This window comes from Tachypleus tridentatus, chromosome 8 (genome assembly GCF_004210375.1).
Source record: "Tachypleus tridentatus isolate NWPU-2018 chromosome 8, ASM421037v1, whole genome shotgun sequence".
Taxonomy (NCBI): Eukaryota; Metazoa; Arthropoda; class Merostomata; order Xiphosura; family Limulidae; genus Tachypleus; species Tachypleus tridentatus.
This window is the reverse complement of record NC_134832.1, coordinates 95,879,014-95,893,879: the sequence shown is the minus strand read 5'-3', so window position 1 is coordinate 95,893,879 and position 14,866 is coordinate 95,879,014. Positions and strand designations below refer to the sequence as shown.

The following is a 14,866-nucleotide window of genomic DNA, read 5'->3' as shown; positions in this document are numbered from 1 at the left end:
CAAGATTTTTCTGCTGACTGTTACATAGAGGTGTCTATTACCCATAGGGTGTAACTTAATATTTACTTTAAGTTTTTGGATAGAACTAAGTGTATGAGATCTGTATTTAAGTCAGATTAAATCCAAAAATGAATAAGTGAAATTAGTTCATTATGCACCACAACATTTTACACAACACACACAAATAGTATACTTTTATCTTAAGGTTCTCTTTCAAAGACATTTTGCTGAATGCTTTGTTCTTGTCTTATTAGGTGATGATAAATATCACAAACATAGTAAATTACTGCACTACATATTAATTCCAAAGTGAACCCTGTACTTGTCATGTGCATCAGTTTGTGATAACTCATTTTGAAGTAGCATTCTATTTTATTATTTTTTTTCTCAGTCAATATTAATTATCTTAAAGAGTTTGTAATTAGCTGTCAAAGTTTCTGTTTTGAAATATTTATGCTTTTGTATATTTTGGGTTTCTGATATATATAGTTAACATCAGGTGATATTTGTTATTTCTTCATTATTTTATTGAGTTTTAGTACTTGTGGTGGGCAGCATAAAGCTTCAAAACAAACCTTTCAATGTTTCACTTTCAGATTTATTGAATAATGTTGTGTAAATTCATTTCTTACTTTTATATTTAGAACTTTTATCAGACTCTACCAAAGCCTTAAAATAAAAACATTTCAAATAACGTCATATAATGCTTTTTATGTTTTAGTGGTTACATTGATATTAGAATGCAAAAGGGTCTTGAAGTATATATTTTTTTATTTGAAGTGGCTGTTCCTACTCCTTAGATCATGGTTCTCAAATGTTTCAGGCTCACATACCATTTTTTGTTTAATTTTTTAAACTTACAAACCGAGGGCTAAATTAAAAAAACCTAGTGACAAAAATTAACATTTTTAACACTTATCCATTAATGAAAAGGATGAGATTGTTTTCCTGATACAATTGAAGATATATGTGGTACCATTTATGCCAGTTTTAAGAGAAGAAAATACCTGCGAGTCCTTACAAGTAGAAGGTAAGTCTGTGAGTGAAAAGAAAGGGGGTAAAGATATAGGATGTTGTAGGCTAGAGCACCCACATCAGTTCAGTTTTTTTTTTTTTCTTAAATTATCATGTGAGGCTCATAATATTGCGATTACCCTGGATAGGCAGTGTATCCCCAACACAGTTTGGCTATTATTTCTGCCAGTACCTCTAAACACTATGATACATTATATGATGACCCACATTATGATTTCTTCCATGATGTTGAATGTTTGTACTATGGCTACATTTTTTATTTTTCTTGCTCTTTCATGAACTTACATTTAATGATAAAAATTTCATCTATGGTTAGGATATGCAGCATAAGATACAAGCTAGCCTTTTTTTTTTCAAAACTTTCTTTCTAATTGCAGGGTGCATTATACTTGATGTGTTGTGAACAGTACTTCTTCTTATTAAGATTAGTAACCTATACAATATTTATGTTTTTAGTTACCAATGATTTCTTTTGAGTTGAGTACCTTCTCTTTTCAGCTGTAATATGGTACAGTCATCATGAAAGTTCTGAGGAGATTTAAAACAACTTCCATCAGACACTTTCAGATGTTGCTAATGCAGTTACCAACTGATGTTTTTCAGTTTTAAGCACTGCTTATAATTGTTTTTTGTTTTTTTAAGAATCAGAGACTATGTTTATACATCTAATATTAATTTTTCACAGAGTTTTAAAACTTATAATTTGTGTATCTTTATCTGTATTTACAGAATGTTTACAAAATATATAATTATGAAGCCTGGTTTAAAATATTTCTTCCTCTTTTTATTACATGCAATTGACACAGCTTCAAGAACTTCTTAAAGATGTTAATAACTTACTAGTTCAACAAAAAACAGCTCTCCAGGAGCTTTTGCCATCATGGTTAGAGGAATCACAATGGATATTGGAAAAGTATGCATATTTTAGTTTCATTTTGCATGTTAAAACAAAATTATAATCATTTTAATTTGGTATGAAAAGTTTATGGTCACATATTTGAGAACCAAAATAATAATTGTTATTTTTTTACTTTTTGGTACATTGGTATTGCTTAGAAAACTTGATGATTAAATGAAGATGGAATACTTATTTGTAATTGATTTTAAAATATTATAAAAAATTCTGACTTGTTAGTCTTGTAAACCTAAAAGTTAAGCATAAACAAGAAAAAAATTAGAAAAGAAGTTTGTGACTTTAATCTAAATTAACACTCATCAAAAATCATGTTAAAATACTGTATAAACTAAAAAGAGCAGTAGCCCTATCCATTTTTTTCTTACATTACAACTAAACTCAAAATTACAATTATCACATTCAAATTTGTTTTTTATTAAAAAGCAACTTTACATTACTGATTGACTTCATTCATCTAAAGTTTGTATTTTAAAGTATTTTTAAATAAAATTAATTTGAAATATTATTACCTACTAAACAGTAGACTCTTTCTACACTACATATAAAGGATTCATAAATAGTTGTTGATGCTGTATTTATAATAATTTTGCTTTTACAATTTTCTTTATGCTCTAATGATTTTGGATCATTTCTAAATTAAATTTCTGTTAATAAAACATATTAAATCATAGTTTTTACATTTAAAAAATATTTACTGAAAAAAAATATAATCAAATGAAAATCTGTATGTAGTTTTATGAAAGTGTTCATATTTTATTTATAGTGCACTACTGAGTGAGATAATTCTAATTGAATTTACCAATTGGTCCAGCAACTGTTTTTAATGTATTTTGAGATTCTTTAGTGTTACTAAACTATATTTTAACAAAGTCATGAATTCATATAGTTTGTTTTTCCATACTTTGAAGTATTTTGACTTCTGTGACTATAAATGTGCATCAAGTTGTAAATGTTTATAAAAGTATGGTCTCAAAATATGTTTTATTTACAGGCAGAATTTGTGTATGGTCACCAAAGCTTCTTATCTAGATGTTCTGTTTTATGTATTGAGAAATGGATTTCTCCACGATAGTAAGTTATCATGTAATGTTTTTATGTAAAGCAGGTTGTTAATCCCCAAACATTACCATTTAAGACTGTGCTTGTAAGCATACATTATAATGTCTGCTATAGAAATTTCATGATGTAATAGATGTTTCTTAGTATTTTAAAAGTTTGAAGTACTGCAGTGATTTTAGTGTAATATCTTCTCTTCATTGACTTAATTTTTATATACATAAATAATTATTTAGATTTAATTAAAAATGTGTATCTCAGGAAATCGTAAACATTATTCTACTTATATAAACTTTTTCTATGTACTTTTACACATCATTTGTATAATAAGTCTCAAAAGTTGTTCATGAGATATGGTAATGATACAAAGACAAGTGCTTCAACTTTATTATGAACCTAGTAATGGACTGTGGAGAATTCTGATACAGTACTTACGTTCTCTCAGAAGATCAGCTATGCTTGTTTAACACTGCTCTCTACATGCAAACCTTTTCTTTCTGCATGCCACAAGCCTTTCACTCTCCCCTGTTGGAAAAGTTTGTTTTTTTTCTTATGCATCATCTGTTGACAAACAGTAGTAAAATATATGTTCACTTGATGCATGTGGCTCTCTTTGCATCCATTTACTGAACTTTACTCTGAAGTTTGGTGGAAGATGTGAGCACTGGAGAAGTGTGAGAGGATGTAAGTGACTACTGGAAATAGATTTTGAGTGAAAGAAAATTATAACATTCATTATATTTTTCTGTAGTAAGTAAATCCATTGAAATCACTAATTCAGACTGTTGTGATATTTAACTCTAACAACCAGCTTTTTTTCTGTTCCCAAGAGATACTTAACAGTTTTCTGTATGTGACATTCCTTTACATTTACTGGCCACATATTCCTGCTGAAGTAAAATGATAATTGTGTATATGTCATAATTTCAAAATTACAAAGTTATACAGAAAATGAATGAAATAAGAATAAATGTAGTTCTTTATATACAGCATTGAGTGTATTTCATTTCATAATACTTTTTTTTTGGTTGGTGTATTACATTGTTAGTTTTAATAGATTACTGTAGAACATGTCTCGTATTTGTTGACACTATTCTCTCAGGTGTGAAGTGTAAAATTTTCCAATAAACCAGTAACCTTTGTCTTATATCTTGAATTAATCAAACATAACTAATACACACTCATTCTTTACCCTGTTGAGATAGGTCTTCCTGTGGTCACGGGTTAAAGGCCATGTCACCACATTTGTTGATTTGCATTCAAAAATTAGCTGAATGACTATTTTATGAAAATGAATTTATTTTTATCAATTTGGTATTAAATTGTAGTCTGTAATTTGTATTTTAATAATATATATTGGGTAATTTCTTAATTTAAAAATAAAAATTAAAGATACACACCTAAACATTAATTCTTGTGTCACATGGTATGTTGAATGCAGCACTGGTTCAGATTAAATGTTTGTGTTGTTAAATTAAATAATGTCTGTAGTTTTATATGATTTATGATCTTAAATTACTGATATTGACAATCAGGAATCTAACATAATAACCTCCTATCTTTCCTATTTGCTGAAATATTGCTTAAGTACTGAATCAAATACAATGGCTCCACTCACCTCTTTCCATTTTTGAAAATTCTCCTTTATAAACTCCTACTTCTGTCTATGACTTAAATAACCAATCTCAAGCTCCAGATGCCCCCCTAGTGGCTTTTGTAGTCATTTTCAAGTGTTACATTGTCATTTCCTTTTTTTGAACTAACTCTTCAAGAAAGTAGGTTGAGTCTTTAATGTGTTCAAAATTTCATATTTTATTGACTCAAATACAGCTTAGTTAAAAGTTTGATAGATATAGTTGTTTATAACTTTGTGTTTATTTCAAATATACATATAAAACCTAAAAAAAGTTATTTCACATCTTCCCTTTACAAAATTTTAAAAGGTATGAAACCAGCAAAAGTAAGCAGCAAACAAGTACCAAGGTTTATGTAACTAGAAGTATAACTAATCCCATGAATATTTCCTTGGTTATGAGCTTGGTGAATTTCACACAATTCATAATGGAAGGATTAAAGCTATGGTGCACAGACTGAGAGTTGCACCCCTTCTCCCAAGCTCTGCAAAGAGTCTTTATGGGAGGTACACAACAAAAGCTATAAGAGTACATAAATTATATCTGAAAGTACAAATTTCATAATAAAGAAGTTGAAATATTAACATACAAATATTAATGCTCCTAATTAACATAGTAACAACAATTAACATGGAGGAGGAGAAATATATGTTTAGAAAGAGAGGGTACCATTAAAAATATTTATACACAACTGGTTCAAAGGATGACAAACCACAACAGTTTCAGGTTATGCAGAATAATCAAGAGAAAAGATGTGATTAAATTTTATCTTCAGCTCTTGTTTAGTAATATGTTTAATAAGTATTTAGGCTTTTGAACAGTTTGTTTTAGATTAATTATAATTGCTATTCATAATTCTGATAATTATGGAACTGGAAATTGAAGACTGTTCCAGTTTATTGTTGTACAGTTTTGGAGTCTTGTGCATGATGATTATTGAATGACTCATTAAAATGAAATACTAATAACTTTCTTGTTGATTAGGAATATGTTAATACTTTTTATTCTCCAGTTTATGTTCTGTATTTCTGTATGGTAATGTTATTACAAATCAAAAACCTTTAAAAGGCTGGTTTTTTTACATTTTTGTTAATTTTAGAACTTTTCTAAAATACTTTAATGTAATAATATTGCTTTTATTTTTATATTATTCCATATGTCATAAAAGTTTTTTTCATTTTTTTAATGTTTAGTTGACGGTGTAGCCTCGTACGTGTTTGAAGCGATGGAAGATTTTCTGTTAGGTACATCCATACTACCTGGAAAGGAAATGTATTATGTTTCTATTATTCGATTGGGATTGATCATTTTTGTTCATCACGAACAGCCAAAGGAACTATTTACACGTTTTATATTGGATGCTTTGAACTGCTCTGTCTATGAAGTAAAGCTAACTGTGCTACATTTTTTGAAGTGGCTACTGACAAATAACAGTGTCAATTTACTCGAATTTTCCTTTGATGTTGGCTTGGAGTCTTGCAGGAATGAAGATTGGGGGTTTTGTAATGAGATTAATAGAAAAATATACTTAGCCAAATTTGTAAAGGAATCAGAAGAAATTGGAAAGAAGTTAGTGCAGGAGGCATTTGAACCAGAGAATTATTCATGTTGTGTGACTGAGGTAAGGATGTAAAATATCTGTATCAAGTTATAATTCATAAGGAAGTTGATAAAACACTTTTGATAATTTATTAAATTGAACTTGTTATAGGTGAATACGTTATTTATTTACTCTTGTGGTATTCCGTAATTGGAAGTACTTAGCACAAAGATAAACCAAATCTGCATCACAGGAAGTTATAAGATTTGGTAACTTGAAAGGCTTTGTAAGAATAAATGAACAATAGAAGAGACAGACAATGAAGGGTAAAATTATAATTACTTAACTGTTTCCATCAAACTCACATACTTGAAGGGTTAACTCTTAACTTTTATTGAATATGAACTAAATTCCATTGTCCAGGACAATCAGCTTTACATAGACAGATAAAAAAGTGCATATTCAAACCATCATATATGTTAACCAAGAAGATGGACCAGGGCAATGTTAGGTTGAAATTTATGTATTTTCTAAAATAATTATTCTTATTATGCTTTAAATCATTGTTTGTCACTTTAGTATAATATAGTCTTAAATGATTTGTGTATTAATCTAATATATATAAAGGTGGTTAATACATGATGATTGCATACCGCAACTTTCATTTTTCTTTTTCTTTGAGTTAAAATAGCTTTAAATTTTAATATTCAGGTCAGTTTTATTGTTTATCTATTTGAAATAGAAAAGGTGATACATAACAGCAATGCAATGAACAACACTAATTTATATGTACAATACAAAATATCCATTTTCAATACAACATATAACACCAATACATTGGTGAGTAAGGTTTCTGCAAATCTGGAAAAACATGGAAGTGAGGGTTAATGAAATAAATATTTCCATGTTATGAAACTTGAAACATTGAAAAACAAAATAGAAAAGAAATACAGAATTTAAAATTTAAAGCCTTTTAATATCATATAAAAAAAGGAAAATATTCACTATTTGTCAACTTAAAATAAGTTTGTCCTGAAAATCAAAATATTTTTCAGCTTACTTAAGCTGTGGGAGCAGTTGATAATACTATCAGGGAAATTAGTGTAAAAAATGTTTACAGAAGAACCTTATACTTATCAAACAACATTCATAAAAACAAACAAAAACTACATAGAACAGTTAAAGAGCATTTAAATAAATAGTAGTACATATGAACTAACCATTTGAGATGTTGATAATTTGCAAAAAGCTATGTGAATTAAGAATTAAAGAAATCACGTATTTCAATTGTATTCAACTACAACTCAAAATTTCAGCTGAATATATGCAACTATGAATGAGAAATCTGTATCTTTAATGAGAGAAACATCACAGTTAGTGCTGTTAACAAATTGTATAGCATAAACTAAGTTTTAAAAATAATGCATGAAATGAATAAATTGTTAGCTAGAATTTACTGTATCCAAAACATAGAATGTAAATCATACACTGGCACGTCTCTAAATATCACAGAACACAATAAATAAAGAATAAGCACAGGATCACATTATATGGTGAAGTATCAAAAATGCAGAATTACACGATGTTTAAAGTAAATTAAGTTTAACAAAACGTACAAATAATGTAAGTGAAAGTAACTAAAGTTAAATTGAAATCAGATGGAAATTATTTATAGTTATCACACAAACTATCTTTTACTTCTCAAAGAGTATTATGTAAATATATCATTAATCTTTTTGAGAACAATAAAAAAATGTATGCACTGAATAGAAAATTTTCATAAGTTCCTCATTAGACCTAGTTGTCAAGATTTTTTTTCTCATAAGTGATAATGGTTTTGAATTGTTTGAAACACCACTTGCACACATAGAAACAGCTTGTTTCCTGTTTACTATTGCTCTCAGATTGTTTCATGACAAAAAACCTTACCAACATAACATTAAACTGTCAAACATTGTTTATGAACTCCCATGTTCTCCAGTTAATTACTGATTCTCTTTTTAACATGGGCTTGGTTGATTTAACTGACCACATGACCTCTTCTCTATACGTGTAAAGTATTTTCTCCACCATCCAGGAATAATGGTACAGTTATAGCATCATCTCATTAATCAAGGTCTTCAGGTTCAACATCTAGGTTTATATATCTCCTTACAAACTTGCTGATATCTGCTTATTTAGTTCAACACTCATGAGACATTTCTTCGATTTTAGTTTATAGCTTCCGTAACCTCTTATAACTTCGAGATCTTCTATTTGTTTAATCTAAAACATAACTGAAGTTTCTCTGTGTGTTTCTCTGAAGTAATGTCCTAAGTGATGCTTCTGTATTGATTTGCTCTTTGGTAGCATCAGTTATTCATCAACAGGTTAATTGTACTGTGACATGTTTTATCTGCATATGCATAATATATAGTTGTTCTGTCTATAAACATTATTGCTTTAAAAAAAAGTATGTTCGCTAATACTGCACTTTCAGATTACTTGCAGGCAACACATTTCTCGACGTATTTCCTTTAAATGTTGTTATTTTTTAAACATCGTTACTTCGAAAAATATGTTAACTTGTATGGCAACTTTCTCTGTTTATTGCTACAATTAATCATGCATGGCATCCACATACTTAACGATGCCTTAATTTACACCATCAGTTTTATCTGATAATTTGGGCTTGAAATGGATAAAGAAAATGTTTCCACACTTATTATTTATTGGAAAAGATCTCTGCTCATAATTTTGTTTTTCCAAGATTGTTCTCATTATGAGGAAAGTGTGCTACACTAATTTCCACACTTTTCTTTAATAATATAACACTGTGAATAACATAATGACAACTAATTATTTATGCATGTCTCTTTTCTTTGCTGTTTTGTGTTAACTGCAACTGGCAAACATACCTGTGGTCTTATTTTATTTGGTGTCATTACATTTCATCAAGCTCAGAGAGCAGAAGCAGCCTTTAATAGCAGATGTTCTTTAGTTAGTATCAAGCTGTTTAGTGTAAATGACATTTGTGACACAAGTAACATTTAATAACAAAGAATAGAATGTAAGGGATTTTGAAAATTAAGGAATGGTGAATAAAGAGCATAAGTGAATGAGAAAAAAATAGTGTTACTTTTAATCACCAGTGAAGGGAATATATTCTAAAACTGTTTATCTTGAAGTTTACTGATCACATTCTTTTTCACAGGCTTTCAATGTCATGACATGTCTTCAAACCAGTTGGAGTATTCTTCCTGTTCAGGTATTGCTTCCTTTGGTGTTGCTAAAACAACTTACACCATCAGTACCACAACTAGACAGATTATTGCCAAAAAAATTTTCAGAAGAAAACATTTGTAAATTCAAAACCTATTCCAATATACTAATTTGTATGTATAATAGAGTTCACTAAAAAACTTTCACACCATTTACTGTAGTATGATTCACTATCTTTAATAATGAAGTCTTTCTTCATTCAGTTATCTAGTTCTTCCCATGAGTACTTGCTCAGGATATAATTAGAAGATAGTTTCTACCCATTTTTGAAAGTGTTTTCATGTGGTTTTGTGCTTTTAAGTGTGCATCTTCTTTGTTTCAATAAGCATTATTGTTTTCATTTCTCGTAAAGTTTGAGATAATGGTACCCTTTCATTTAATTTTGTTTCATATTTAACAAATACCATTCAAACTTTCTTTGAGTGTTACTAAGAACATTCCTTTTTTTCCTGCAGCTGATCTCGTGAGTTGAAGTTTGTTCTTTTTCATACCTTGGGTCTTATTTTGTGTACTTTAACAGATAATATTCTAACTAATTTATCATTTGTGGTTCAATTTTCTCTCTCCCAAATTTTGTCATAGTAGTAAGCTTAAACTGGACTCCCCTTCTATGATCATTTTATCTCTCAAACTTCTGAGATTTAAATTGAATCTAAAAAAATTGTTGTTTTTCATTTTCAAAATACACTTTGTCTATATGTATTGTCTTTTTAAGTCCAGTTAAAATTTGAAGTCCTTTATTAATAGCCTAAGGCTTTTTCTGAGGACAGACTAGCATTGTTGCATTTATCTTACTACTATGTAACCTAGTTTTATACACTTGGGATTTACTAGGTCGTCATGTTTTGTTGTATTTGTACAAATTATCAGTTGCTCCTTTTTTGAGAAGTATTGTTTATTGGGTGTCCATTTTCAAATCAGGGCATGAGCTACTTCATTATGCTTGTAGATTTCTGCTTGAACTTTAACAGCTTTATTTTTGACTAGATGCCCTTCTGAGCCTGGTAGCTAATTCTTGTAGATTTTTTATGCATTATAGTCTTATTCTCTTTTATGGTTCTCAGTTTATTCATTGGTTCTCTTCTTCTAGGATGAAGCATTTAGGCTTAACACACATACATAAGTGACCACTTCCTGTTTTTCTCCCATCTAGATTCAAAACAAATGGGGAACGTATTGAATTGTTCGTATATCTGTGGTCTCTCCTCTCCTTTTTTTGTTTAGTAAGATACTGGGATTTTTAGTGTGGCTTTCACTAGACTGTCTTTTATGTTCCAATCTCTTTCTGCTCTCTTTCTCTTAGTTCTAACACTTCTTTCTTCTCAGACGTTTTCAAGATTTTTTTGAGATACAGATTATTGTGAGTCTTTCTCTGAAAGTTACTACAGTGGAGTTTAGCCCTATCTCAAGAAGAATCTTTTCACATTACTCAGGTGGCTGTTCATAAGCTACCTATTTAGATCAGTTGTGAAGCCTCCCTAACTTCATGTTATTCTGACTCACTTACTCATTTATCTCAGATTTTTATGGTCAGGTTGGTTTGCTTATGTTCTCTCTGTATGTGAAGGCTTAAGAAGTTTCTTTGTATTTTGGGAAGGTGGCTACAGTGAAAGAACATGCTTTTTTATCATGTTGATATATGATTTTGCAAAAACATTTAGCCAGTCAGTTTTTCCTCCATTGTCATAATGAGAAATAGATTGATTAAATTAATTTTATTCTAAAAATAAAAAAATCATGTTTCAATCTGAACTGTAATTGAAAATAGCTTTTCTTTTAGTTAAAAATAGTGTATCTCAAAAGTTGTAATGTACCTTTTCCACCTATTTGGAATTTAATACTTGCATTAGGAAATTGTTATAACTCCAAATAAAGATAAACTAGTGCCTGAAGCATGTTAAAACTTTTCCACATGTTTGTTATAATCTTTTGTTATGTTTTAATTTAATTTCATCTACACTCACATTTTAAATGTTAATTCAACATGAATCTCACATTTTGTTACTTAATTGCTTTGAGTGGACACAGTAGTACTAATCAACAAATTATTAGTGGGCTTTGTAATATAATTACAATGGGTTAAGAGTGTGTGAATGGGAAAAAACTGTGAAATTAGGAGGTACTTTTTATTTTCTGGTAGCTTCAAAATTCTAACATTATGATCATCACAATATGAACTTCTTAAGTCTTAATTGAACATCCAAGATTAAATAATAACATCAGTTGCTTTCAATTCTTTTTTTTTATTTTTAAATTTTCTTAAATTGTTTTCTTAGCTATTATAAGATTTAATTATTTATTTCCATTTTTTATAATTAATGTACTTTTGTCCATATTAAAACTTGTATTGATTGTTATTTTATCTGCTATGTATTTACATTACATACATAATAACATTTTAAATTGCTGAGGATGGAATTTCTAAATTTTGAAACATCTGGAAATTTAACATGTGTTACTTTTCTATAAAGATCCTGTTTTAAAAAAAGACAACCTAATTTTAAGTGTATTTATTGCATTATAGCATTTTGTTTACAAAGTTTGTAACAATTTTGTAATTAATCAGATGCACACGTAGTATTTTTTTCTGTTGTTTTCAGAAAATGCAATGTATTTTGGATAAACTAGTAACAGAAAAATGGTAAGTCAAATATTACAGAGAATTTGATAAAATAATTTTGTATTGTAGGAGAGATTAGTGAGGTGTAGTTTGCATCATTAGTCTTCTTAATGAATAGTAACTTTGTTAAAGAAAATACAGTTAATCTACATTTTTAAAATAAATGAGTTTCAGTTATAATAAAACTATGAATTATGGTTCACATTTTATGGCTCAAGACTTCAAATAAAGTTAAACCCAACCTACATTTAAATGTGTTAAACATCATAAAAGTGAAGATAAAACTTCTTTTTAATTACAGTTTAATATTTATTGCTGATTGAGGATAGAAATGAATATTTTCAAGTTTAACCAAAGTCAGAATTGTGTGGATTTAGTCTTATGGTTTGGAAATAGAACAACAAATATGCAAATGATTTTTGTAGTTAAAACGGTTATTTAGGAGTTATATATATCAATTTGTTTTGATCCACCATTGGTTTTGAAAACACATTTCTTTTGCAAATGTAGCCACCGTTGAGCCAATAAACATCTGATCATTGTGAGAATTTAAAAGTCCTGTGCAAATTGGAGGATTGTATTCATTATTAAAGATGCAAATAAAATGCCTGTTACTTCATAAAATATAACTACTTTTTATTTACACCATTACCTACATATTATCATACGTCCTAATCATGTCAACACATCCAATGACCATGCATCTTAACTTTAGTCTTACAACATGGTTAAGTTGCAAATGATTTCATCCTAAAACTGTCTTGGCTAAAGAACACCATTCCTTCCAAAATACTCTCCACAATTCATTTATTGTATGAGGAGAGTGGTCATACCAGTACCTGTTTCAATAATCTGTTTGCATATAAATCGATATAATATGTAAAATTTATATAATTTAGTAACATGCAGTAACATTGTGTATCATTTCAATTTAAATATTGAAAGATGATGTTATATGTTTTACCAGCACATAATTGTAAAATGAAGAGCAGTGTCATTAAAAAGTGTACAAAAAAGCCCAAACAAATTTATGTCTTCTGTAACAATACTTTTAGATTTCTAACACAAACTCATCTGTCAAATAAAATTAAAGTACTTTAAACTTTTTAATGATAAAAAATTTTCTTTTCAATACTAATTAAATAGAAAATCATATTTTATAAATAAAAACCCTTCTTCTTAAGGGAAGTAAAGATATTGTGCTGCAAACAAACCTGCTTAAAAGAAATTTAAACTTTCCCTATATCCTTCTGTTTTGTAATAAATTCTGACATTTTTGTTATAACTATTAAAATGTTTTTGGTTTTTTCTTTTGTCAGATTTTTTATTAATTTCTTTTATATTATATAAAGAAAAGGTACATATTTGTGAATTCTGAGCACATGGAGCTAGCTGTAGTTGTTTTTCAAATATGTTAAAAATAAATTTGCAAAACCATACTATATTATTGTCAAAATTGTTGTCTGAGTAGCTGTTCTGCTAACTCAGTTTGTAAATAAGTGGATAAATCATGAGTATTTGAAAGTTTTGTGTAAGAGAACTTAAAGTTACATGAATATATGACTTTGTTTGCCTGTATCTCTCTCTCTCACTTCTTTGAGTCCAAAATAAAAAAAAGTTTGTTTCAAGCAATCTTCCATCACATCAAAATACCTCTGTCTGAAAATGTTTCTTAAATTATCCCCCATTTTGGAAGACTGCATATGCACAATCAAAACTTCCTTTGAAACTGAAATAACTTTGAAGCAGAAATGAAAGCATATGAAAAACATGCTATATTTCTTTCTTTAAAAGAAATGTAGAGAGATGTGCTGAAATTAGCTCTAGGTGACAGATATGGGTGGGGCTCAAAAACTAGGAGAATAAGGGTGATATTGGTGCATAACTTGTGAAATTTTTTTTTGAAGATGTAGCTATAACACACTTTTATTCAGATTATAAGGACAGTGTTTTCATATGTAAATAATTTTGATTTATAATACCTTGTTTTGATTTTACTTTATATTGGGTACCTCGGTAGTACAGCGGTAAGTCTATGGATTTACAATGCTAAAATCAGGGGTTCGACTTCCCTCAAGGGCTCAGCAGATAGCCTGATGTGGCTTTGCTATAAGAAAACAGAAACAGTACTTTTGTTGAAACTATATATATTTAAAAGTTCTTTTTAGTTACTTGACAAATATTCTAATATACTCTATCTCAGAACAGCTGGTATGGGTATTAACACTTTTGTTGATAAGGAAAGAACAAAGTTTCAACCTTTCTAAGTTATCTTTAGATTAAGAAAGATTAGTGATGAGAGTATAAACGGGTACAGGATTGTAGGGGGCGTTGCAGGTAGATGTTAGGCTATTAATTAATATTGGTCTGAAGGCATTCCTTTGTATTAGTTTAACTTTGGTTTTAGTTGCTGTATAAGTAGGGCTTCTCTGATTTTGCATTTGTTTATATTTGTTTCCCAACTTAATATGTGGGTGTTTTCTATGATTGTATTGTGTTTATTTAACTTGCAGTGTTCAAAAACGTGTGAAGGTGTTTTTTTGTGTTCTTGTAATCTAGTTTCCATTTTTTTGCTTGTTTCTCCAATATAGAAGTCGTGGCAGTTGTTTCATTGTATTTTATAAATTTTGTTTGTGTTGTGTTTGTCAGTGTAGTTTTTACAAACTAAGGACTTTAGTTTTGAACCTGGTTTTTTGAATAAATTTGGTGTTTACTTGAATGTTATGTTTTGTTATAAGTTATTTCAAAATGTTGGTTATTTTTTTCTGATGTCAGGAACATATGGTATGCAGCAGTGTAAGGTT

At 28.9% G+C, this 14,866-nt stretch overlaps 1 protein-coding gene across 7 annotated transcripts in view; it reads left to right on the top strand.

The window, feature by feature from the left end:
- LOC143222992 (tRNA (32-2'-O)-methyltransferase regulator THADA-like) overlaps positions 1–14,866 on the top strand; it is a 200,513-nt gene that overhangs the window by 148,903 nt on the left and 36,744 nt on the right. For 6 of the 7 annotated variants that reach the window (XR_013012601.1, XM_076450318.1, XM_076450319.1 and 3 more), the window contains 5 exons: positions 1,842–1,948; positions 2,943–3,022; positions 5,835–6,262; positions 9,375–9,428; positions 12,043–12,083. Coding sequence is in view for 5 of the 7 variants with exons in the window: in XM_076450318.1 (XP_076306433.1) it covers positions 1,842–1,948; positions 2,943–3,022; positions 5,835–6,262; positions 9,375–9,428; positions 12,043–12,083 (710 nt within the window). In the remaining 2 variants the exon portion in view is untranslated. Of the gene's footprint in view, positions 1–1,841; positions 1,949–2,942; positions 3,023–5,834; positions 6,263–8,239; positions 8,319–9,374; positions 9,429–12,042; positions 12,084–14,866 lie in introns of all 7 variants that reach the window. The other variant, XR_013012602.1, reaches the window with a different exon arrangement.